The sequence below is a fragment of the Sebastes fasciatus genome, chromosome 6 (genome assembly GCF_043250625.1).
Source record: "Sebastes fasciatus isolate fSebFas1 chromosome 6, fSebFas1.pri, whole genome shotgun sequence".
Lineage (NCBI taxonomy): Eukaryota > Metazoa > Chordata > Actinopteri > Perciformes > Sebastidae > Sebastes > Sebastes fasciatus.
The window spans coordinates 37,482,720-37,507,719 of NC_133800.1; the positions used below are offsets into that span (position 1 = coordinate 37,482,720).

Below are 25,000 nucleotides of genomic sequence, written 5' to 3' on the forward strand. Positions count from 1 at the left end.
TTCTTCTTCTTCTTCTTCTTCTTCTTCTTCTTCTTCTTCTTCTTCTTCTTCTTCTTCTTCTTCTTCTTCCTCCTCCTCCTCCTCCTCCTCCTCCTCTTCTTCTTCCTCCTCCTCCTCTTCTTCCTCCTCCTCTTCTTCTTCCTCCTCCTCCTCTTCTTCCTCCTCCTCTTCTTCTTCCTCCTCCTCTTCTTCCTCCTCCTCCTCTTCTTCTTCTTCCTCCTCTTCCTCCTTCTTCTTTTCTTCCTCCTCTTCTTCCTCCTCCTCCTCCTCTTCCTCTTCTTCCTCCTCTTCTTCCTCCTCCTTCTCGTCTTCGTTCTCTTCCTCCTCCTCCAGTATGGAGCTTTCATCTTTACTTCATGACCTTCATCTCTCCTCCTCCTCCTCCTCCTCAGAGAAGCCCCTCCCCTCTGCCTCCCTTCCTCCAATCACAGAGCTCCTGTCTCGGCTGCAGGAGAAGCTGATTGGTGCGTCCTCCGACTCTGAAACGAGCTCCCTGATTGGTCGGGTGGAACAGCTCTTCCAAACAGCAGACCCCCATTGGCTGTTCTCGTCCAATCAGAACAATGAGTGGGCGGAGCTTCAGGAGGCGTACGGCGCTCTGGTTGGCGCTCTGATTTGCCGTGCAGCTCTGCCGCTCTGCGAGGACGACAGCGGCTCTCTGCCGGCCTCAGCCTATCAGAGCGTCCCGAGCCGAGCCGGACCGGTATGCTCCGCCCTCGCAGCGCTGCTGGGAACTCTGGGAAACGGAGGCGGTCGGACCGGTCTGCTGCTGGCTGTAGCGCCGCCTGTCTGTGTGTTCGCTGTCACTCATTTCCAGGTGAGTCTGGAGGGAGGTCCTTATGGAACCCATCTCGTATTCAGGAGGTTCTTCAGACACTAGAACCTCTAAAATAACAGACCATAATAACATGATGCTGTGTGTTTAGGATCAGCCGTGGAGCAGCTCCTCCTCCAGAGCGGCGGCTCAGAGCCTGCAGGAGGCGCTGCTGAGGGCGGGAGGCTGGAGGGACTCTCCTCACCTCCTGATGGGGGACGGAGGACAGGAGGAGGAGAAGGAGGAGGAGGAGGAGAAGAAGAGGAAGAGCAGAGGGATTCTGGGAGGAGTCCTGGACGTCCTGCAGCCTCAGCTGACCAAGTGAGAATCATTTACATTAAAATCTTTATTTCTGTTCGTCCTCCTGAAGAGGAAGCTGCTCTCATCTCTCTCAGGTTTAGATCAGGTTTAGATCAGGGTTGGATCAGGTTTAGATCAGGTTTAGATCAGGTTTAGATCAGGTTTAGATCAGGGTTAGATCAGGTTTAGATCAGGGTTAGATCAGGTTTAGATCAGGGTTAGATCAGGTTTAGATCAGGGTTAGATCAGGGTTAGATCAGGTTTAGATCAGGGTTAGATCAGGTTTAGATCAGGGTTAGATCAGGTTTAGATCAGGGTTAGATCAGGTTTAGATCAGGTTTAGATCAGGTTTAGATCAGGGTTGGATCAGGTTTAGATCAGGGTTAGATCAGGTTTAGATCAGGGTTAGATCAGGGTTAGATCAGGTTTAGATCAGGTTTAGATCAGGTTTATGTGATGCTTTAAAGGACCAGTGTGTAACATTTCGGGGGATCTATTATCATAAATGTAATATAATATTCATAACTGTTTTCATCAGTGTAAAATGAGCTTGTTTCCGTTAGCTTAGAATGAGTCCTTCATATCTCCAGAGGGAGCTGGTCCTCTTCAGAGTCCTCCTTGTTTCTACGGGAGCCCAGAACGGACAAACCAAACTCTGCTCTAGAGAAAGACTTTCACGTTTTTATGGCACCTGAAGGCCACCGTAGTTCTCCGACACGCTGGTGAAACTGAGGTAACGTGAGCCGCAGTGTTAAACCGTGACGTTACCGCGGTTTAACACTCGGTGACTCACGTTACAGCGGTCTTGTAAAGGGAGGAGTGAGAGGGGACTCAGCTGGTTGCAATCTGCAACCACACCTCTAGATGTCACCAGATCCTACAGACTGGTCCTTTAATCATTCAGTAGTGATGGTCATTGCGAGGGAATGTCCTCACAAGTGTATCGTGTGTGTGTGTGTGTTTCAGGGACTCATGGCAGCGTTGTGAAGCGGTGAAGTTGGTGTTTGCGTGGACGCTCCTGCAGGTCAGTTTGACCTTCGTCCAGCGATGATGTCATAATAAGTTAACACACAAATCAGTTAAACTACTGACAACTAGTTTTACACTCAGGTGTGTGATGATGTCACTCTCTCAGGTCAGTGATGTCCCTCTCTCAGGTGTTCTCTCTCTCTCTCTCTGTGTGTGTGCAGGTGACTCGCCCCTCTCTCTCCCCTCACCTGTCCCACCTCCTCCCCCCCTCCCTCCTCCTCAACGACCACTACAGACCAGAGAACTGCATGCTGGGAATTCGCTGTCTGCACCACATCGTCCTCCACACGGTGAGCACACGCACGCACGCACGCACGCACGCACGCACGCACGCACGCACGCACGCACGCACGCACGCACGCACGCACGCACGCACACACAACGCTGCGTCTTTTTCTATCTGAGGTCAGTTTTTGAGCTGAAGGGCTCAAAGTTTACGCATATTCATTTTAACGCCACTAATTTGTGAAACACAACATGTTTTCAGGTTGTAGCGGCTCAGTTTTAAAGCTAGAGTGAAGATCCTGGTATCATAGTAAACTATAAAACCTGATGAATCCATCGGTACCAACCATGTCATACTAGCTGGTCATGAAGGAGGTTAAATAACGCTCCAAACTTACACTAAATGTTGGAGAGGACAAACTGTCATGTCCATTTCCAAAGGGGTCCCTTGACCTCTGACCTCCAGATCAGTGAATGTAAATGGGTTCTATGGGTACCCATGAGTCTCCCCTTTACAGACACGCACACTTTATGATAATCACATGCAGTTTGGGGCAAGTCATAGTCAAGTCAGCACACTGACACACTGACAGCTGTTGTTGCCTGTTGGGCTGCAGTTTGCCATGTTATGATTGGAGCATATTGTTTTATTCTAAATGCGGTACCTGTGAGGGTTTCTGGATCAATATCTGTCATTGATTTGTGTTGTTCATTAATTTACAATAATAAATATATAAATACATTTACATAAAGCAGCATATTTGTCCACTCCCATGTTGATAAGAGGATTAAATACTGGACTAATCTCCTTTAAGGTTCATTTAGAACAGATAAAACATGAGATTAATCACAGTTAAATATTTGAATTGATTGACAGCCCTAGCATGTGATGATGATGATGATGATGATGATGAAGATGATGTTGGTGATGATGTTGGTGATGATGAAGATGAAGATGACTGTGTGTTCAGCCTGCTGCAGATCTGCGTCAGTTCAACAGAGCAGAAGTCGTCTACCAGGCGTTATTCAAACACCTGAACACCTCAGAGCCTGCTGTCATACAGGTAACGCACGCACGCGCACACACACACACACACACACACTCTGATCTGAGGTCAGATGTTCAGAACCGTCCAATCAGGTTGAATCATTGTTTTACATTAATACAGACTCTGGTATTAGTACTTCTACTGTAACAGAGTACTTGTACTGTCTCTGTCTGTAGTCGGTCCTGTGGGCTCTGTTGGACCTGTTGCTGGTTCTGGAGAAGCCCCCCTCCTCTCTCGCCGCCTCCTCGTCCCGCAGGAAGTCCTGTCGCCATGACAACGTGCTGCGTCTGGTCCTGACTCACATGGAGGCGGAGCACAAGGTGGCGCTGCGGCGCGTCTACGCCTCCGCTCTGCCGGCGTACATAGACAGGTAAGAGGAGCATTGGAAATCTGCTCCTGGAGCTGCAGGCGGGTGGAGTTAGGGGTGTTGCAGCAGGCGGGTGGAGTTAGTGGTGTTGCAGCAGGCTCTCAGGCGGGTGGAGTTAGTGGTGTTGCAGCAGGCTCTCAGGCGGGTGGAGTTAGTGGTGTTGCAGCAGGCTCTCAGGCGGGTGGAGTCAGAAGAGGAGGTCTCAGGGTGTGTTTGTTTTGTGTACCGGGTCAGGATGGGCGTGGCGGTGTGCAGACACCTGCGGCAGGTGGAGCGGGTGGTGCTGGGATACCTGGAGGTCAGAGATCCACCAGAGGAGACGAGTCGACTGAAGATTTTGGAGGTTCTGGAGAAAACCAGCAGAGCAGCCTGGCCACGGTCAGAACTCACACACACACACACACACACACACATACTCACTCTCACAATAGCCTTTATATGTTGGGGACTTTAAAATGTTCTAAAGTCTTTGTCTCTCTCTCTACCTGTCTCTACACCTGTCTCTGTCTCTTTTCTGTCTCTCTCCGTCTCTCTCTCTCTCAGGATGGCGTGTCGTGTTGCCGTGTTGCTGCGTTGCCTGTTGAAGTTGCTGGTTGCCGTGTCTTCAGACGGTCAGCTCAGTGACTCAGTGAGACAGAAGATGATGAATCAGACGTGTCTCTGTCTCCAGCTGCTGGACGGCTGTTGTCACGGAGACCTGCAGGTGAGTTCACCTGCTGACCGACTCACCTGTAGTCCAGATTCAACTGTCCTCTCTGAAGACGCTCACCTGTCTGTCTCTCTGTCTGTCAGCGTCTCCTCCGGCAGGTCGACAGCAGCTGCTGCAGCTCTGAGGTGCTACGCTGCCTAGCAACAGTAACCATGACGACAGAGAGGTGATGCAGCACACCTGGAACACCTGGAGGTGTGACTGATTCCTGAGAGACGGACGGACGAAGCGGCAGGTGTGTTTGATTTATTCACAGATATAAATATTTAATGTATAAAATATAACAACATCTGGTCACATGGTTCATACAGATGTTACATTCACTGACATCAGGAATATTCAGTTCTAGTCAGTCATGATAGTGCTGCATTCAGGTGCTACTGGAACTTCTAACATCCAACATGATATATAATAATAATAATAATAATAATACACAGTGTTAGTGAGTCCAGCTGGTCTTCAGAACCAGAACCGTCTCCTCTGTCTCACGGTGTGTTCTGGTGTGTTATCAGTGAGTCCAGCTGGTCCAGTCTGGTCTTCAGAACCAGAACCGTCTCCTCCGTCTCCAGTCGTCTCTCCTCCAGATTCTCCTGCTGGTTCCAGAGACGGCAACGAAGACGAGCCTCAAAACAACGACAGAGACAGACAGACGGGTTCACTGAGCAGGTACTAGATCTGGAAGAAGTACTCTGATCTGGACTATCTGTACTGACACTACAGTGTAGAAAGACTCTGTTACAAGTCCAGAAGTATCAGCATCAAAATCTCCTTAAAGTACCAACAGGAAAAATAAAGTGAGACTGGATGATGTGGACGTCATCAGGTCAACAGTTTGTGATGATTTACTGTAAAACTAGAAGCATCAGTCTGGTTGTAAATATGTGAAGAGTTCTTAATTAAATCTTGTTTTACCTTCAGTCGGTCCTCTTGTTGTCTCAGTCTTTCTCTCTGTAGTTCCACCGTCCACCTCTCCTCCTGAAACACAGTCACACACATGATCACCACTAAAATACTAAAATAATACTTTAAAATGATATTACATGAAGAACAACAACAATAATAACAATAACAACAATAACAACAACAACAACAACATGTCCCTCCAAATAGAGAAGTGAAAACTATTGTAACGTTGGTCAGCGGTCACCTGAGTTCAGGTCTCACCTCAGAGCTGAAGGCTGATCTGAGACCAGCTGTAGAAAGGTAGAAAGACTCGTCCTCTGACACCTCCCTGCTGTCCACCTGCACACATTACACACATTACACACATTACAGCCTGTTACACCAACAGCCTGTTAGATCAACAGTTACAGACCGTTGCTACGTGTAACGGACCGTCGCTACGTATAACGGACCGTCGCTACGTATAACGGACCGTCGATACGTAAAACGGACCGTCGCTACGTATAACGGACCGTCGCTACGTATAACGGACCGTCGATACGTAAAACGGACCGTCGCTACGTATAACGGACCGTCGCTACGTATAACGGACCGTCGATACGTAAAACGGACCGTCGCTACGTATAACGGACCGTCGCTACGTATAACGGACCGTCGATACGTAAAACGGACCGTCGCTACGTATAACGGACCGTCGCTACGTATAACGGACCGTCGATACGTAAAACGGACCGTCGCTACGTATAACGGACCGTCGATACGTAAAACGGACCGTCGCTACGTATAACGGACCGTCGCTACGTATAACGGACCGTCGATACGTAAAACGGACCGTCGCTATGTATAACGGACCGTCGCTACGTAAAACGGACCGTCGCTACGTATAACGGACCGTCGCTACATACAAACGGACCGTCGCTACGTATAACAGACCGTCGCTATGTATAACAGACCGTCGCTACGTCTTACAGACCGTCGCTACGTATAACAGACCGTCGCTAAGTATAACAGACCGTCGCTACGTCTTACAGACCGTCGCTACGTATAACAGACCGTCGCTATGTATAACAGACCGTCGCTACGTATAACAGACCGTCGCTACGTATAACAGACCGTCGCTATGTATAACGGACCGTCGCTATGGACACAGCTCTGATGTGGGACTTTGGAGGACTGTTTTTGTGTTAAATGATTGATTAGTTCAGTAAGTAGCTGTGTAATAATCAGGATAACGTACAGCTAGCGGGTCCCTGTTGGGGAATAAACCCTTCAGGGCGATGAAAGCGATGGAACCCGACGCAAAGCGGAGGGTTCCATCGCACCGTTGGGGATTATTTCACAACAATGACCCGCTAGCTGTACGTTATCCGTTACGTATTCAATCATTGTTTGTGATGCTTCACCTCCTCTCCTGTCTCGTGGCGTTCATCCTCTTTCACTCGAAGCTCCTTGCGTGTCTTTTGTAGCTCCTCCTCCTTCAGCTGTAGCTCCTCCCCCTGCTGTTTTAGCTCCTCCCCCTGCTGTTGTAGCTCCTCCTCCTTGTGGATCAGCTGTTTCTCTCTCTGCTGCAGCTCCTCCTCTGATCAATCACAGTGAATCAAACATATAATATCTGTAAACATATAAATCAAAGTATCTGGAGCAGAGTGATTGATTGATTGATTGATACTGACTGATGTGGTGGATCTGCTGCTGCTGTTGGTCCAGACGGCGCCTCCTCTCGTCCAGCTGACACACTGCAGCTTTAACATCCTGACAGACACACAGTATCAGAGAGTATCGGCCTGAAACTATTAATCAATCAATCAGTGGATCGATTAGCAGACTTATTCTACCTGTTTGTCTTCTATCAGTGTGTCCAGCTCCTTCAGGTGTTCTTCTCTCTGCTGCTGCTGCTGACGGGACTCATTCAGCTCCTACAGACACAGATACACTCATCAGGAATATATATATATATATATATATATATATATATAAACACCGTTCACACCTGTCTCCGTGTGTGTGTGTGTGTGTTCACCTGTTCCAGAGTCTGCAGGTGTTTCTTTTTCTCCTCCACTCGTTCACTGAGCAGAGACAGAAGCTCCGAGTTCTCTGAAACGCAAACATCAGATAATAATGTGACACTTTTCGTCATACTATACTATGACTTTTTTTCGCGAAATATTTGGATATACTATACTCTGACTTTTCTTTCATGAAATGTTTCGACATATTATACTATGACATTTTTTAATGAAATTTTTCAACATACTATACTATGACATTTTTTCGCAAAAAAAACTTCGACATACTATACTACGACTTTTTTTTTTGCGAAAATGTTTTTCGACATACTATGACTTTTTTTGCAAAACATTTCGACATACTATATTATTTTTTTTTCATGAAATTTTTCAACATACTATACTATGACTTTTTTTTCAATGAAATTTTTTCAACAAACTATACTATGACTTTTTTTTTGCAAAGAATTTCGACATACTAAACTGACTTTTTCATGAAATTTTCTAAGACATATTATACTATGACTTTTTTCGCAAAAAAGTTCGACATATTAATTCTATGACTTTTTATGAAATTTTTCAACATACTATACTATGACTTTTTTTGCAAAACATTTCCATCCATCCATCCATCTTCAACCGCTTATCCGGGATCGGGTCGCGGGGGCAACAGCTCCAGCAGGGGACCCCAAACTTCCCTTTCCCGGGCCACATTAACCAGCTCTGACTGGGGGATCCCGAGGCGTTCCCAGGCCAGAGTAGAGATATAATCTCTCCATCTAGTCCTGGGTCTTCCCCGTGGTCTCCTCCCAGCTGGTCGTGCCTGGAACACCTCCCAAGGGAGGCGCCCAGGAGGCATCCGTGCTAGATGCCCGAACCACCTCAACTGGCTCCTTTCGACGCAAAGGAGCAAGGACTCTACTCCGAGTCCCTCACGGATGACTGAGCTTCTCACCCATCTCTAAGGGAGACGCCAGCCACCCTCCTGAGGAAACCCATTTCGGCCGCTTGCACCCGCGACCTCGTTCTTTCGGTCATGACACAGCCCTCATGACCATAGGTGAGAGTAGGAACGAAGATTGAACGGTAGATCGAGAGCTTTGCCTTCCGGCTCAGCTCTCTTTTCGTCACAACGGTGCGGTAAAGCGAATGCAATACCGCCCCTGCTGCTCCGATTCTCCGACCAATCTCACGTTCCATCGTCCCCTCACTCGCGAACAAGACCCCGAGATACTTAAACTCCTTCACTTGGGGTAAGGACTCATTCCCTACCCGGAGTAGGCAAACCACCGGTTTCCTGCTGAGAACCATGGCCTCAGATTTAGAGGTGCTGATTCTCATCCCGACTGCGTCACACTCGGCTGCGAACCGATCCAGTGAGTGCTGGAGGTCGCAGACCGATGATGCCAACAGGACCACATCATCTGCAAAAAGCAGCGATGAGATCCTCAGCACACCGATCTGCAAACCCTCCTCCACCCGACTACGCCTCGATATCCTGTCCATGAATATCACGAACAGGATTGGTGACAAAGCGCAGCCCTGGCGGAGGCCAACCCCCACCGGAAACGAGTCCGACTTATTGCCGAGGATCCGAACACAGCTCTCGCTTTGGGCGTACAGGGATTGGATGGCCCTGAGAAGTGCCCCCCTCACCCCATACTCCCGCAGCACCCCCCACAGTATCTCCCGGGGGACCCGGTCATATGCCTTCTCCAAGTCCACAAAACACATGTAGACTGGATAGGCATACTCCCAGGCCCCCTCCAGGATCCTTGCGAGAGTGAAAAGCTGGTCCGTTGTTCCACGGCCAGGACGGAATCCGCATTGTTCCTCTTCGATCTGAGGTTCGACTATCGGCCGAACCCTCCTTTCCAGCACCTTGGAGTAGACTTTACCAGGGAGGCTGAGCAGTGTGATACCCCTGTAATTGGCACACACTCTCTGGTCCCCCTTTTTGAAAAGGGGAACCACCACCCCGGTCTGCCACTCCTTAGGCACTGTCACCGACTTCCACGCGGTGTTGAAGAGACGTGTCATCCAAGACAGCCCCTCCCCACCCAGAGCCTTCAGCATTTCAACATTTCGACATACTATATTATTTTTTTTTCATGAAATTTTTCAACATACTATACTATGACTTTTTTCAATGAAATTTTTTGACATACTATACTATGACTTTTTTTGCAAAACATTTCGACATACTATACTATGACTTTTTTCATGAAAGTTTTTCGACATACTATACTATGACTTTTTTTTCAATGAAATGTTTCAACATACTATATACTATGACTTTTTTTTTCGCAAAAAAGTTAGACATATTTTACTATGACTTTTTATGAAATTTTCAACATTACTATGACTTTTTTCACAAAAATTTCGACATACTATACTATGACTTTTTTTTGCAAAGAATTTCAATACTATACTATGACTTTTTTTGCAATACATTTTAACATACTATATATTTTTTTTTTCATGAAATTTTTCGACATATACTATGACTTTTTTTCATGAACTTTTTTCCATATTATATGACTTTTTTCGCAAAAAATTTCGACATTCTATACTATGACTTTTTTTTGCAAAGAATTTCGACAAACTATGACTATTTTCCATAAAATGTTTCGACATACTAAACTATGACTTTTTATGGGGAAATTTTTCAACATACTATACTGACTGAAAGTAATGAAAAGTCATAGTATACTATGTCGGAAAATGTCTTAAACTCTTATGGTGTAGTATGTTGAAAAATCATATATTTATAGTATAATATGTTGTAAAAAGTCATAAAAAACTTAGTCTATAAGTTATAGTATAGTATGTATGTTAACCTTGTATATTATTGTCTCTATGTCACCATTTGTACGTTATAATGTGAATTCTAAGTGATGATGTCATACCGTTAAGCTGCTCCTGACTGGCTTCTACATCTTTGACCACTTCCTGTTTGAGAAGCTGGGCTTGGCTGTGCTCCTCCCTCTGTTTAGTGAGCTCCACCTCCACCGCCGACAGACTCCTGAAACACATTAACGTGTTTCATCTGAACACCGTCTGAATAACCTCTGCTGTGTCTCTATAGACAGTATGTGGATGTACTGTATGTACCTGTCAGCGTGCCTCCGTCTGGCCTCCAGGTGTTTACACTGCTTCTGCAGGCTGCTCCTCTCCTCCCTCCTCCTGCTCAGCTCCTCCTGCAGCTCCTGCACACAAAACATAACCAACATCCAGGATAACGTATCAGAGGAGGAAGAGGAGGTCGCTGTACTTTTGAAAAGCAAAAGGGAGATCAAAGAATAAAAAAGAGTAATTGGTTGGAATAAACCATGAGCAAAGCAAGACAACTTTCATGTAGCGCAATTACATACAAAGTCTGAAAAAAAGTTGAAAAAAATGTTGGAAAAAAGTTCAATGTTTTTTGAAAATGGCGGAAAAAATTCTGAAAAATGTCCAACAAAAGCAAAAAAATCTGAAAAATATCCCCCAAAAAAAGTCTGAAAAATTTCTGAAAAGAAGTCTAATAAAAGTAAATATCTATAATAAATATATATATATATTATAATAGATATAATAAAAGAATATCTAAAAGAAATGTAAGTCCTTTACTGGATGTGTAGTGTTTACCACGCTGGATTTAACATGGGAGGGTGCAGGTCGTATCCACGACGACCCTCCAACGTTTTACACTCTCTGAGGTTTATTTTGGTTGACGGATACGGAACGGATATGACATCACGTTACTCAGACTACCACAATAAAAGCGGTAACTTCCTTCTACCTCCACATAGACTCAGATGAAGCAGATATATTGATTCTGACATTAAAACATCGATTTAGAAATCATAAAGAATTTAAATCGTGATACATAGTGAATGGATTATTTTTCCCGCCCCCACTAATCAACGATCAGTTACAATAATATGAAGTTTCTGAAATGTCTTCCACCGACCTGCAGTTCTGTTCTCTGTCGTTTTGTCTCCGTCAGATGAATCTCTGCGTCCTTTCTGAGCGACTCAACTTCCTGTTGCAGCTCAGCCAGCTCTTCCCTTCTCTTGTCCGCTTCGTCCGTCCTCCTGTCCACCTCCTCCTGCTTCTTTTCCAGCTCGTCCTTCCTCTTGTCCACTTCATCCCGCGTCCCGTCCAGTTCGTCCCTCATCCTGTCCACCTCCACCTGCTTCCTGTCCAGTTCGTCCTTCGTCCTGTCCACCTCGTCCTGCAGTCTGTCCAGCTGATCCTGCTTCTTGTGGAGCCGCTGGAGACTCTGGGTGCGTTTGATTTTCACTTCCTCCAGCGCCTGCTGCTCTGCAAGTAGCTCCTGAAGGATCCGTTTTAGCTCTGGACACAAACACAAGGACACATGTTGAGTTATAATCTTTGAAATGAGACTGCAGACACTTCATCACCATCTAATGAGGCAGAGAGAATCCAACACGGCCTCAACAAGGTTTCTGAACACATGTTTTGTTTCCTGGAGTTTGGGTTTAACTACTGCACCCAGAAAATCATATTTTTAAGGATACTTAAAGGTTTAATATGTAACTCGTCCTCATTAAAATGTCCAAAAAATGTCCGAAAAATATCCGAAAAAAATATTTTAAAAAAATGTCTAAAAGAAGTCTGAAAAAAGTAAAAGAAAAGTCTGAAAACAGTCTGAAAAAAAGTTTTTTAAAAATTCTGAAAAATATCCCAAAAGAAAGTCTGAAATATTATCAAAAAAAAGTCCGATAAAAGTCTGAAAAAAAAGTACAGAAAATGTCAGAAAAAAAGCCAAAAGAATATCCCCAGAAGAATCTGAAAATTGCCTGAAAAAAATCTTTAGAAAAAACAACCAAACATGAACAATGTCTGAAAAAAGTCAGAAAAGAGGTCAAAATATTTCGAAAGTCTGAAAAAGGTCTGAAAAAATAAAATAAAAAATGTCAGAAAAAAAGTTATAAAATGTCCAAAATAAATCTGAAAAAAGTCAAAACATTTTCTGAAAAAAGTCAAAACATGTCCGACAAATGTCCAAAAAGTTAAAAAAATAAAATAAAATATCTGAAAAAAGTAAATAAAAATGTCAGAAAAAAAAAAAGTTTAAAGAAATTTCCAAAATTTTTTAAAAAAATTAAAAAATGGTCCAAAAAAGTCTGTAAAAAATTCCAAAAGATGTCTGACAAATGAAAAAAACGTCTGGGAAAAAAAAAAGTTTAAGAAATGTCAGAAGTCTGAAAAAAAGTCCAATATCTGTAATGGTTCTGTGTAACAAACCATCTGCTGGGTCAGTTTGGTTTTACTCAGTCACTGCAGGTGTTTGTGATACCTGCTCTGTGTGTGTGTGTGTGTGTGTGTGTGTGTGTGTGTGTGTGCATGTGTGTGTGTGTGTGTGTGAGTGTGGTTACCTGCTCTGTGTGTGTTGAGTTCAGACTGCAGTGTGATGAGTTTCATCTCTTCGTCGTTCTTCTCTCTCAGCAGCTCCTCCTGCTGCTCCATCAGCTCCTTCAGAAACACAAACCACAGTCTGGTTCCTCCTCAACTCTAAAACCTCCTACGTCACATTTACTGATCGTTACACTGAAGTCGGGTTATTGGTTTTCTTTCAGCTGTTCAGCTTTTGCTAACTATAGTTCAGCAAAATGTGAAAGATATTCACAGACCAATCAGGAGTGACCGCAGTGAAAGGCCCTACCGCATCACCTCCTGCTCTCCTCTGCTCACCTTGACTCTGTAGTTCAGTCGCTGCTCCTCCTCTCTGACCTCCTCCACTCTGTAGTTCAGTCGCTGCTCCTCCTCTCTGACCTCCTCCACTCTGTTTGCAGCTGTTTGGTGCTCCTCGCTCCTCTGAAGCAGCCTCTGATCCTGCTGCTCTACCTGAAGGGACGACCAGTCATGATTCAATACCAAGACAAGAGCAAACTCTAAATGCTTTCATAGATGTATAAACGATGAGCACCACTAGTTCACAGAGAGGTTGTTTCCCTCCTTCCACCACCTCTTCTGTCTCTCCTGGAAACTCCTGTAAAAAATCAGGTAGCTGATGAAGATGAAGATGAAGTCGTGAGTTTACCTGAATGTTGAGAGAGTCGAGACGCTTCTGAGAGTCCTGCAGGTCTGACATCACCTCAGATAACCTACACACACACACACACACACACACACACACACACACACACACACACACACGTTAGGCTATCTCAAAGAACTGTGTACATAATGTAGTTGCTTCACAATAAAATACCTCCAATTATTTCAGAGTAAAAGACCTCCAGTTGTTTCAGAGTAAAAGACCTCTAGTTATTTCACAGTAAAAGACCTCTAGTTATTTCAGAGTAAAAGACCTCTAGTTATTTCACAGTAAAAGACCTCTAGTTATTTCACAGTAAAAGACCTCTAGTTATTTCACAGTAAAAGACCTCTAGTTATTTCACAGTAAAAGACCTCTAGTTATTTCACAGTAAAATATCTCCAGTTATTTCACAGTAAAAGACCTCCAGTTGTTTCAGAGTAAAAGACCTCCAGTTGTTTCAGAGTAAAAGACCTCCAGTTGTTTCAGAGTAAAAGACCTCTAGTTATTTCACAGTAAAAGACCTCTAGTTATTTCACAGTAAAATATCTCCAGTTATTTCACAGTAAAATATCTCCAGTTATTTCACAGTAAAATACCTCCAGTTGTTTCAGAGTAAAAGACCTCCAGTTATTTCACAGTAAAAGACCTCTAGTTATTTCACAGTAAAATATCTCCAGTTATTTCACAGTAAAATACCTCCAGTTGTTTCAGAGTAAAAGACCTCCAGTTGTTTCAGAGTAAAAGACCTCCAGTTATTTCAGAGTAAAAGACCTCCAGTTGTTTCCGAGTAAAATACCTCCAGTTGTTTCAGAGTAAAAGACCTCCAGTTGTTTCAGAGTAAAATACCTCCAGTTGTTTCAGAGTAAAAGACCTCCAGTTGTTTCAAAGTAAAAGACCTCCAGTTGTTTCCGAGTAAAATACCTCCAGTTGTTTCAGAGTAAAATACCTCCAGTTGTTTCAGAGTAAAATACCTCCAGTTGTTTCAGAGTAAAATACCTCCAGTTGTTTCAGAGTAAAAGACCTCCAGTTATTTCAGAGTAAAAGACCTCCAGTTGTTTCAGAGTAAAAGACCTCCAATTATTTCAGAGTAAAAGACCTCCAGTTGTTTCAGAGTAAAAGACCTCTAGTTGTTTCAGAGTAAAAGACCTCCAATTATTTCAGAGTAAAAGACCTCCAGTTGTTTCAGAGTAAAAGACCTCTAGTTGTTTCACTGTACCTGTCTGAAGCTGAGAGGAGTTTTGAGCCATGTTGTTGGAGCTCCTCCTCTCTGCTCCTCCTCAGCTCCTCCACTTCCCTCAGTCTCTGCTCCTCCTCCTGTCTCCACCTCCTCAGCTCCTCCACCTCCTCCTGTCTCCTCCTCCTCAGTGACTCCTCCACCTCCTCCTGCAGTGCTCTGGAGATCAGTTGACATGATGAGGATGAAGAAGAAGAAGAATCACCTGCTGTTTCCTGGAGGTCAGAGGTCAACCTGTGAGTTTACCTGATGTGCTGTGCGGCGCCGTCCTGAGCTGAGCGCTGTGACACGTCGGCATCCTGCTGAGCGGAGCTGACCTGGAGGAGACAGACGGGGAGATAATGTGTAGACGTTACGGGTGGGAAAAACATCAATTCACCTCTGTACTGATACGACCTGCACCCCCCTAATTACAGAGAATAGGAAAAAAATGTCCAACGTTTTTTTCGAAAAATATCCCAAAAATTCCCAAAAAGGTAAACAAAAAAAGTCAGAAAAATATATGAAAAATGTCTGAAAAAAAGGCGGAAAAATGTCAGAGGAATTACAGAGAAAAGGACGAAGAATGTCCAAAAACAATTCCAAAACATTTCTGGAAAATGTCCCAAAAAAGTAAAAAAAAAGGTAAAAAAAAAAAAAAAGGCCGAAACATTTACGAAAAATATACCAAAAACGTAAAAGACAAGTCAGAAAAAAGTCTGAAAAACAAAAAGGCCAAAAAATGTCATTAGAATTACAGCGAAAAGGACGAAAAATGTCCAAAGCTTTTTTCGAAAAATTTCCGAAAAAGGTAAAAACTAAAAATTTGAAAAATATCTGAAAATGTCTTAAAAAAAGGCCGAAAAATGTCAGAAGAATTACAGAGAAAACGACGAAAAATGTCCCCAAAAATCCGAAAATGTTCTGAAAAATGTTCCAAAAAAGGTAAAAAAAAATAAAAAATGAAAAATGTCTGATAAACACAAAGGCCAAAAAATTTCCAAAAAAGCCAGAAAAATATCCAAAAAACTTAAAAGAAAAAAATATAAGAAAAATATAAGAAAAATGTAAAAGGATGAAAAATATATTTAAAGAAACAGGTAAAAAGTCGTAAAAAAAAGGCAGAAAAAAGTGAAAAATCCAGCGTGGTAAACACTACACATCCAGTAAAGGATAGAAACACTTTGGGTTTCACACATTGACAGGAAAAGCAGAGCTACACAGAGCAGAGCTAAAGCTGCATGCTAACTTCTACAAAAGGACAAAATGTGTCCAAAAATGTCAGAAAAAAAGCTGAAATATGTAAAAAAACTGTCTGAAATACGTCCGAAAGAAAGCCGAAAAAAGGCCAAAGTATGTCCGAAATATGGCCCAAAAAAGTCTGAAATACGTCAGAAAGAAGGCCGATATATGTCTGAATAAAAGTCTGAAAAATGTCTGAATTATGTCTGAAATAAATGCATCTTGTCTCTGCTGGTGTGTAGCAATGAGTGTGTACCTTGTCTCTGCTGGTGTGTATGCAGCTCTGAGCCTCCAGCAGCAGTCGGTCAGCCTGACGGAGTTCAGCTCGTCTCTTCAGCAGAGTTTTCTCTACACACTCCACCTCATCACACACCTGCATCACACTCCTACACACACACACAAACACACACGCACACACAAACACACACGCACACAATTAGAGACAATTAAAATTTTAAATGAATGAAATAAGTGTGTGTGTGTTACCTGTGTTGTCTCAGTGTGTGTGTGTGTGTGTGTGTTACCTGTGTTGTCTCAGTGTGTGTGTGTGTGTGTGTGTGTTACCTGTGTTGTCTCAGTGTGTGTGTGTGTGTGTGTGTGTGTGTGTGTGTTACCTATGTTGTCTCAGTGTGTGTGTGTGTGTTACCTGTGTTGTCTCATTGTGTGTGTGTGTGTTACCTGTGTTGTCTCAGTGTGTGTGTGTGTGTGTTACCTGTGTTGTCTCAGTGTGTGTGTGTGTGTGTGTGTGTGTGTGTGTGTGTTACCTATGTTGTCTCAGTGTGTGTGTGTGTGTGTGTGTGTGTGTGTGTGTGTTACCTGTGTTGTCTCAGTGTGTGTGTGTGTGTGTGTGTGTGTGTGTGTTACCTGTGTTGTCTCATTGTGTGTGTGTGTGTGTGTGTGTTACCTGTGTTGTCTCAGTGTGTGTGTGTGTGTGTGTGTGTGTGTGTGTTACCTGTGTTGTCTCAGTGTGTGTGTGTGTGTGTGTGTGTGTGTGTGTTACCTGTGTTGTCTCAGTGTGTGTGTGTGTGTGTGTGTGTGTTACCTGTGTTGTCTCAGTGTGTGTGTGTGTGTGTGTGTGTTACCTGTGTTGTCTCAGTGTGTGTGTGTTACCTGTGTTGTCTCAGTGTGTGTGTGTGTGTGTGTGTGTGTGTGTGTGTTACCTGTGTTGTCTCAGTGTGTGTGTGTGTGTGTGTGTGTGTGTGTGCGTGTTACCTGTGTTGTCTCAGTGTGTGTGTGTGTGTGTGTGTGTGTGTGTGTGTGTGTGTGTGTGTTACCTGTGTTGTCTCAGTGTGTGTGTGTGTTACCTGTGTTGTCTCAGTGTGTGTGTGTGTGTGTTACCTGTGTTGTCTCAGTGTGTGTGTGTGTTACCTGTGTTGTCTCAGTGTGTGTGTGTGTGTGTTACCTGTGTTGTCTCAGTGTGTGTGTGTGTTACCTGTGTTGTCTCAGTGTGTGTGTGTGTTACCTGTGTTGTCTCAGTGTGTGTGTGTGTGTGTTACCTGTGTTGTCTCAGTGTGTGTGTGTGTTACCTGTGTTGTCTCAGTGTGTGTGTGTGTGTTACCTGTGTTGTCTCAGTGTGTGTGTGTGTTACCTGTGTTGTCTCAGTGTGTGTGTGTGTGTTACCTGTGTTGTCTCAGTGTGTGTGTGTGTGTGTTACCTGTGTTGTCTCAGTGTGTGTGTGTGTTGCCTGTGTTGTCTCAGTGTGTGTCGTAGCTGTTTGGTTTCCAGTCGTAGTTTCTTCTTCTCTTCCTCCAGACGCTCTGCTTCTTTGTGCACACACTCACACACACACCTGTCTCCCTGTTGACACACACACACGTAGGAAAGTTAGAACTTCCTGCTCCTGATGGCGTCCTCTAAAGCAGAGCGTTGCACACACACACACACACACACACACACACGGCCCCGCGGTCGCACATCGACGCAACTCACAGCTCGTATTAAAACAGCGTCATTATTAAAGTATCGGTACTAATAAAACGAGGTATCGTACCGTTTTAACAGCCAGGTATCACGATACCTTTCTAGTATGGGTTTACCGTACAACACCACACAGCAGCAGGTTTGTGTGTCTCTGTGGTCTCACCGTGTCTCTGTGTTCTGGGATGTTACAGAGCAGCTCAGCGCCTCCTGCTGGCGAACCACAGAGGAGCCAGGCAGGTCCAACCAGCCCGGCAGAGACAGCTGGGCCAGGAGGAGGAGGAGGATAAGGAGGAGGAGGAGGAGGAGGAGGAGTGAGTCCTCTGGAGCTCCCGTCAGCGTCGCTGCCTCCTCCGCTGTCCCTCCACTCTGCTGCTGCTGGAGACACTTTACATCAGTCTGAAGGTCTGATCAGCTCCTCTACAGTCACAACAACATCTCAGGTGAGTTTACCTGTGTCAGAGTCAGAGTGAGACGGAGGGATGAAGACCCAGTACCCTCCTCCTCCTCCTGGGGGAGGTCTGTGCTGCTGTCGCCTCCTCTCAGGAGAACTGAGGTACTGTAGACCCAGACCAGAGTCCTGAGTCCCCAGAGAGCCCAGACTGGGAGCCTGAGAGACACAGAGACAGAGTTTTAGTTCCCATGATGGACAGATCAGTCTGTGTTCCGACTATCTGATGAAATAACTCAACATACAGGTCACTGTGAGTCACTGTGAGTCACTGTGAGTCACTGTGAGTCACTGTGAGTCACTGTGAGTCACTGTGGGTCAATGTGAGTCACTGTGAGTCACTGTGAGTCACTGTGAGTCACTGTGGGTCAATGTGAGTCACTGTGAGTCACTGTGAGTCACTGTGAGTCACTGTGAGTCAATGTGAGTCAATGTGGGTCAATGTGAGTCACTGTGAGTCACTGTGAGTCACTGTGAGTCAATGTGAGTCACTGTGAGTCACTGTGGGTCAATGTGAGTCAATGTGAGTCACTGTGGGTCAATGTGAGTCAATGTGAGTCACTGTGGGTCAATGTGAGTCAATGTGAGTCACTGTGAGTCACTGTGGGTCAATGTGAGTCAATGTGAGTCACTGTGAGTCACTGTGGGTCAATGTGAGTCAATGTGAGTCAATGTGAGTCACTGTGAGTCACTGTGGGTCAATGTGAGTCACTGTGAGTCACTGTGAGTCACTGTGAGTCACTGTGGGTCAATGTGAGTCAATGTGAGTCACTGTGGGTCAATGTGAGTCACTGTGAGTCACTGTGAGTCACTGTGAGTCACTGTGAGTCAATGTGAGTCAATGTGGGTCAATGTGAGTCACTGTGAGTCACTGTGAGTCACTGTGAGTCACTGTGAGTCAATGTGAGTCACTGTGAGTCACTGTGGGTCAATGTGAGTCAATGTGAGTCAATGTGAGTCACTGTGAGTCACTGTGGGTCAATGTGAGTCAATGTGAGTCAATGTGAGTCACTGTGAGTCAATGTGAGTCAAAGTTAATGTCCAATCGGTGTGTGCATATGCAAAAACAATGTCGGACTCCGTAGTTTTCTCTGGTCCCCTCCCCAATTTGACCAGTGACGACATGTATAGCCGCATGAAGTCATTCCACAGCTGGCTGTCGTGGTGGTGTCCAGCAAACGATGTGGGCTTCATTGACAATTGGAACTCTTTCTGGGGAATTCCTGGTCTGATTAGGAGAGACGGCATTCATCCTACTTTGGATGGTGCGGCTCTCTTATCCAGAAATCTGACCAAGATTGTTGGTGGAACAAATCCATGACAAACCAGAGGTCATTCCAGGACGCAGAGCTGTAGTCTTACACACTTCTCTGCGCTTCCATTAGAGCAGTTACCCACCCATAGCTTAACCCCAAACCTCACTGAGACTGTGTCTGCCCCACCTAAATTAATTAAATCAAAAGTAAACAGAAGAGGAGTTAAACATAATAATCTAATAAAACCTAACACTAGCACTGCAATAAAGCAACAAAACAGGAGAATTAAATGTGGACTCTTAAATATCAGATCTCTGTCATCTAAAGCTCTACTAGTAAATGATTTAATATCAGATAATCACATTGATTGATTTTGTCTTACTGAAACCTGGCTGTGTCAGGAAGAATATGTCAGCCTAAACGAATCCACTCCCCCGAGTCATATTAATACTCACATTCCTCGAGACACCGGCCGAGGAGGTGGAGTTGCAGCCATCTTCGACTCAAGCCTATTAATAAACCCTAAAACTAAACTAAATTATAACTCATTTGAAAGCCTTGTTCTTAGTCTTTCACACCCAACCTGGAAAGCACTACAGCCAATTTTATTTGTTATAGTGTACCGCGCTCCAGGCCCATATTCTGAATTTCTATCTGAATTCTCAGAGTTTCTATCAAGCTTAGTCCTGAAAACAGATAAAGTCATTATAGTAGGTGATTTTAATATTCATGTGGACGTTGATAATGATAGCCTCAGTACTGCGTTTATCTCTTTATTAGATTCAATTGGTTTCTCGCAGAACGTGCATAAACCCACTCACCGCTTTAACCACACCCTCGACCTTGTTATGTCATATGGCGTTGAAATTGAACATTTAATTGTTTTTCCACAGAACTCTCTTTTATCAGACCGTTATTTAATCACTTTTGAATTCTTATTACTAGACTATACACCATCAGATAAAAGTGTGTACACTAGATGTCTATCCGATAGTGTTGTAGCTAAATTTAAGGAAGCGATTCCATCAGCATTAAATTCAATACCATGTCTCAATATAACAGAGGACTCGTATGCTAATTTTAGCCCTACCCAAATTGATCATCTTGTAGATAGTGCTACAGACTCACTGCGAGTCACACTTGATTCTGTTGCCCCTCTAAAAAAGAAGTTAGTAAAACAAAGGAAGTCAGCTCCATGGTATAACCCTCAAACACGCAAATTAAAGCAAGCATCGAGGAAACTGGAAAGGATATGGCGTTCCACCAAACAGGAAGAATCTCATTTAGTCTGGCAAGATAGTCTTAAAACATATAGGAAGGCTCTCTGTGATGCCAGAGCAGCCCATTACTCATCATTAATAGAGACAAATAAGAACAACCCTAGGTTTCTATTCAGCACTGTAGCCAGGCTGACAGAAAGTCACAGCTCTATTGAGCCATGTATTCCTACAACCCTCAGTAGTAGTGACTTCATGAGTTTCTTTAATGATAAAATCATAACTATTAGAGACTAAATTAATCACCTCCTACCGTCAACTGGTACCAATTTATCCTCAAACTTAGGAACCTTAGAAACAGCTGTACAACCTGATATATATTTAGACTGCTTTTCTCCTATCGATCTCCACAAACTGACTTCACTGATCTCTTCATCTAAATCATCTACCTGTCTCCTAGACCCCATCCCAACTAAACTGCTTAAAGAAGTTTTACCTCTAGTTAGCACCTCTTTACTGGATATGATCAATGTGTCTCTACTAACAGGCTATGTACCACAGTCCTTTAAAGTAGCTGTAATTAAACCTCTTCTTAAAAAGCCCACTCTTGATCCAGAGGTCCTAGCCAACTATAGACCTATATCTAACCTTCCCTTTACCTCCAAAATACTCGAAAAAGTAGTTGCCAGTCAGCTGTGTGACTTCCTACAGAACAATCATTTATTCGAAGATTATCAGTCAGGATTTAGAGTGCACCATAGCACAGAGACAGCACTAGTGAAAATTACAAATGACCTTCTAATGGCATCGGACAAAGGACTTGTCTCTGTACTTGTCTTGCTAGATCTCAGTGCTGCTTTCGACACCATTGACCATGACATCCTATTACAAAGACTGGAACATTTAATTGGCATTAAAGGAACTGCACTAAGTTGGTTTAAGTCCTATTTATCAGATCGATCTCAGTTTGTACATGTCAACGATGAGTCCTCCATGTACGCCAAAGTTAGTCACGGAGTTCCACAGGGTTCTGTACTTGGACCAATTCTATTTACCTTATATATGCTTCCCTTAGGCAATGTTATTAGAAAACACTCCATAAACTTTCATTGTTATGCAGATGATACCCAATTATATCTATCAATCAAGCCAGACGAAACAAACCAGTTAACTAAACTTCAAGCATGCCTTAAGGACATAAAAACCTGGATGACCTGCAATTTCCTGATGTTAAACTCAGACAAAACTGAAGTTATTGTACTAGGCCCTGAGCACCTCCGAAACAAATTATCTAATGATATAGTTACTTTAGATGGCATTGCCCTGGCCTCCAGCACCACCGTAAGGAACCTGGGAGTTGTCTTCGACCAGGATATGTCCTTTAACTCTCACATAAAACAAACCTCACGGACTGCCTTCTTTCATCTACGTAACATTGCGAAGATCAGGCACATCCTGTGTCAAAATGATGCAGAAAAATTAGTCCATGCATTTGTTACCTCTAGACTCGATTACTGCAATTCCTTATTATCAGGCTGCTCCAATAAGTCTTTTAAGACTCTCCAGTTGATCCAGAATGCTGCAGCACGTGTACTGACTAGAACTAGAAAAATAGATCATATTACGCCTGTATTAGCTTCTCTGCACTGGCTGCCTGTAAAATCCAGAATAGATTTTAAAATCGTCCTCCTCACCTACAAAGCGCTAAACGGTCAGGCCCCATCATATCTTAAAGAGCTCATAGTACCCTACTACCCCACTAGAGCACTGCGCTCACAGAATGCAGGGTTACTTGAGGTTCTTAGAGTCTCCAAAAGTAGAATGGGAGCAAGAGCCTTCAGCTATCAAGCTCCTCTTCTCTGGAACCAGCTCCCAGTTTCAGTCCGGGAGGCAGACACCGTCTCTACATTTAAGAGTAGGCTAAAGACTTTCCTCTTTGATAACGCTTATACTTAAGCTGCTATAGGCATAGACTGCCGGGGGACTTCCTATGACACACTGTCATAAGGAACTTCCTATGACACACTGAGCTCCCCTCTCCTTCTGTATATACTCATGTCCCATGTCCATGTTGTTACTAACTTCATTCCTTCCCGGGAGTCCTTGTGCCTCCTTGTCTCGCAGCTAACCGTGGAGCGGGGTCACACCTGGAGCGGGATCACACCTGGAGCGAGGTTATACCTGGAGCATGGGTACACTTGGAGCAGGGTTTCACCTGGATCTTGGTGGTCTCCGGTATTGTGGCTGCATCTGCTGCCGCGTCGGTGCCTGCTTGACACCAACTGCTACCATCCCTAATTAACTACGTCTGTACGAGGGACTACCAATGCTAACGAGGGATTTCCAACACCTAGTGACAATGTGGCAGCCTGGAGAATAACACTTCTCAATCACTGCCAAAGACATCAAGAGCTCCCAGCAAGCATGCTGATGCTGCAGGAACCAACGCACGGGCATCGATCGCAGGGACGTCCCACACCAACACACATGGACGTACTGAGGAGAGATGCTGGACAGTGCTGGCTTTCCGATAGTTGTATTATCACTCTTTCCATCCACCACTATTGGTTTTGTGTTATCAGTCCTACTTGTATTAGCTATTACAGCTGCTAGACTGCTATTGTGGCTGCTTCTCTATCTCTCTCTCTCTCTATCTATCTCTCTCTCTCTCTCTCTATCTATCTGTCCCCCCAGCCGGTCTCGGCAGATGGCTGCCCGCCCTGCGCCCGGTTCTGCTCCAGGTTTCTTCCCAGTAATCGGGGAGTTGTTCCTGGCCACAGTGCGCTTGGTGGATCCTGTTGGGTCTCTAAACTATGGTGTACGGTCATAGACCTGCTCTATATATAAAGCGTCTTGAGATAACTTCTGTTGTGATTTGACGCTATACAAAAATAAATTGATTTGATTTGATTTGACTGTGAGTCACATTGGGTCACTGTGAGTCACTGTGAGTCAATGTGAGTCACTGTGAGTCACTGTGAGTCAATGTGAGTCACTGTGAGTCAATGTGAGTCACTGTGAGTCACTGTGAGTCAATGTGAGTCACTGTGAGTCAATGTGAGTCACTGTGAGTCACTGTGAGTCAATGTGAGTCACTGTGAGTCAATGTGAGTCAATGTGAGTCACTGTGAGTCACTGTGTGAGAGACCAAACAGGGACTGTCTGTCGTACACAGAGAGGGAACATCAGGGGACTCTTTACAGAACCCCCTTCACTGATCTGTCAGTTTAATGTGACCTCACTTTGGACAAACCAGCCCCAGACTGTCAGTTTCTATACATTAAACACAATGTTCTAAACTTCATTGGTTCTGTCCATCTCAGTGATCCCACTCTTCTTTAATCATCACTTCACATTTCTTTGTCAGAAGTCCAGATCAGCTTGGAGCAGTACGTTAGCTGATAATCAGGTCAATATCAGACAGACAGAGTTTATGTGTCTCACACTGTGTCCAGGAGGTATGAAGCACCACTGTCCTCCATCTCTAGTCCTGGTCCTGGTCCTGGTCCTGGTCCTGGTCCTGGTCCTGGTCCTGGTCCTGGTCCTGGTCCGGTCCAGCCTCTGTCTCAGTCTGGGAGTGGGTTCGCGTCCTTCAGGTTGGAGGAAGCTGCCGTCCGTCTCCTCCACAGAGTTCTGACAACATCACACAGGAACCAAAATCACTAATTAGCCTCAATGATAATAATAATCTTTATAGCACTTAGAGCAAAAACACAGAACAAGACAGAGATAAACTCACTAAGCAAACCACATATAGAGAATACAAGCTAGAGTGAGATGAGATGAGGGACGGCGGTGAGATAAAAGTGTGTTTGAAGGCTGATCAGAGCCTTGAAGATCTGGCGGTGTTATTACGTCTGCTCTGCATGTGTCCGTCTCCAGCCGTGTTACTACGTCTGCTCTGCATGTGTCCGTCTCCAGCCGTGTTACTACGTCTGCTCTGCCTGTGTCCGTCTCCAGCCGTGTTACTACGTCTGCTCTGCATGTGTCCGTCTCCAGCCGTGTTACTACGTCTGCTCTGCCTGTGTCCGTCTCCAGCCGTGTTATTACGTCTGCTCTGCCTGTGTCCGTCTCCAGCGATGTTACTACGTCTGCTCTGCCTGTGTCCGTCTCCAGCGGTGTTATTACGTCTGCTCTGCCTGTGTCCGTCTCCAGCGATGTTACTACGTCTGCTCTGCATGTGTCCGTCTCCAGCCGTGTTACTACGTCTGCTCTGCATGTGTCCGTCTCCAGCCGTGTTACTACGTCTG

General features: G+C 44.6%; 2 protein-coding genes across 3 annotated transcripts in view; one reads left to right on the forward strand and one right to left on the reverse strand.

Moving 5' to 3' along the window:
- tti2 (TELO2 interacting protein 2) overlaps nucleotides 1-5,410 on the forward strand; it is a 5,897-nt gene extending 487 nt beyond the window's left edge. Inside the window, exons 2-11 of one of the 2 annotated variants that reach the window (XM_074639656.1) lie at nucleotides 334-817; nucleotides 927-1,135; nucleotides 2,081-2,138; nucleotides 2,305-2,433; nucleotides 3,340-3,432; nucleotides 3,594-3,787; nucleotides 4,019-4,162; nucleotides 4,328-4,487; nucleotides 4,577-4,728; nucleotides 5,006-5,410. In XM_074639656.1, coding sequence (XP_074495757.1) covers nucleotides 334-817; nucleotides 927-1,135; nucleotides 2,081-2,138; nucleotides 2,305-2,433; nucleotides 3,340-3,432; nucleotides 3,594-3,787; nucleotides 4,019-4,162; nucleotides 4,328-4,487; nucleotides 4,577-4,663 — 1,558 coding nt within the window. In that variant the 3' untranslated portion in view covers nucleotides 4,664-4,728; nucleotides 5,006-5,410. Of the gene's footprint in view, nucleotides 1-226; nucleotides 818-926; nucleotides 1,136-2,080; nucleotides 2,139-2,304; nucleotides 2,434-3,339; nucleotides 3,433-3,593; nucleotides 3,788-4,018; nucleotides 4,163-4,327; nucleotides 4,488-4,576; nucleotides 4,729-5,005 lie in introns of those variants that run through there. The other variant, XM_074639658.1, reaches the window with a different exon arrangement.
- Nucleotides 4,725-25,000, reverse strand: part of cntrl (centriolin) — a 56,357-nt gene continuing 36,081 nt past the window's right edge. Inside the window, exons 23-42 of the mRNA XM_074639651.1 lie at nucleotides 24,195-24,383; nucleotides 18,280-18,436; nucleotides 17,993-18,204; nucleotides 17,594-17,706; nucleotides 16,166-16,295; nucleotides 14,935-15,005; nucleotides 14,671-14,847; nucleotides 13,455-13,518; nucleotides 13,106-13,258; nucleotides 12,790-12,886; nucleotides 11,358-11,743; nucleotides 10,517-10,611; nucleotides 10,312-10,427; nucleotides 7,417-7,490; nucleotides 7,232-7,312; nucleotides 7,070-7,148; nucleotides 6,800-6,975; nucleotides 5,658-5,735; nucleotides 5,406-5,468; nucleotides 4,725-5,116 (exon numbers count right to left, since the gene is read on the reverse strand). Coding sequence (XP_074495752.1) covers nucleotides 4,979-5,116; nucleotides 5,406-5,468; nucleotides 5,658-5,735; nucleotides 6,800-6,975; nucleotides 7,070-7,148; nucleotides 7,232-7,312; nucleotides 7,417-7,490; nucleotides 10,312-10,427; nucleotides 10,517-10,611; nucleotides 11,358-11,743; nucleotides 12,790-12,886; nucleotides 13,106-13,258; nucleotides 13,455-13,518; nucleotides 14,671-14,847; nucleotides 14,935-15,005; nucleotides 16,166-16,295; nucleotides 17,594-17,706; nucleotides 17,993-18,204; nucleotides 18,280-18,436; nucleotides 24,195-24,383 — 2,649 coding nt within the window. The 3' untranslated portion in view covers nucleotides 4,725-4,978. The remainder of the gene's footprint in view (nucleotides 5,117-5,405; nucleotides 5,469-5,657; nucleotides 5,736-6,799; nucleotides 6,976-7,069; nucleotides 7,149-7,231; nucleotides 7,313-7,416; nucleotides 7,491-10,311; nucleotides 10,428-10,516; nucleotides 10,612-11,357; nucleotides 11,744-12,789; nucleotides 12,887-13,105; nucleotides 13,259-13,454; nucleotides 13,519-14,670; nucleotides 14,848-14,934; nucleotides 15,006-16,165; nucleotides 16,296-17,593; nucleotides 17,707-17,992; nucleotides 18,205-18,279; nucleotides 18,437-24,194; nucleotides 24,384-25,000) is intronic.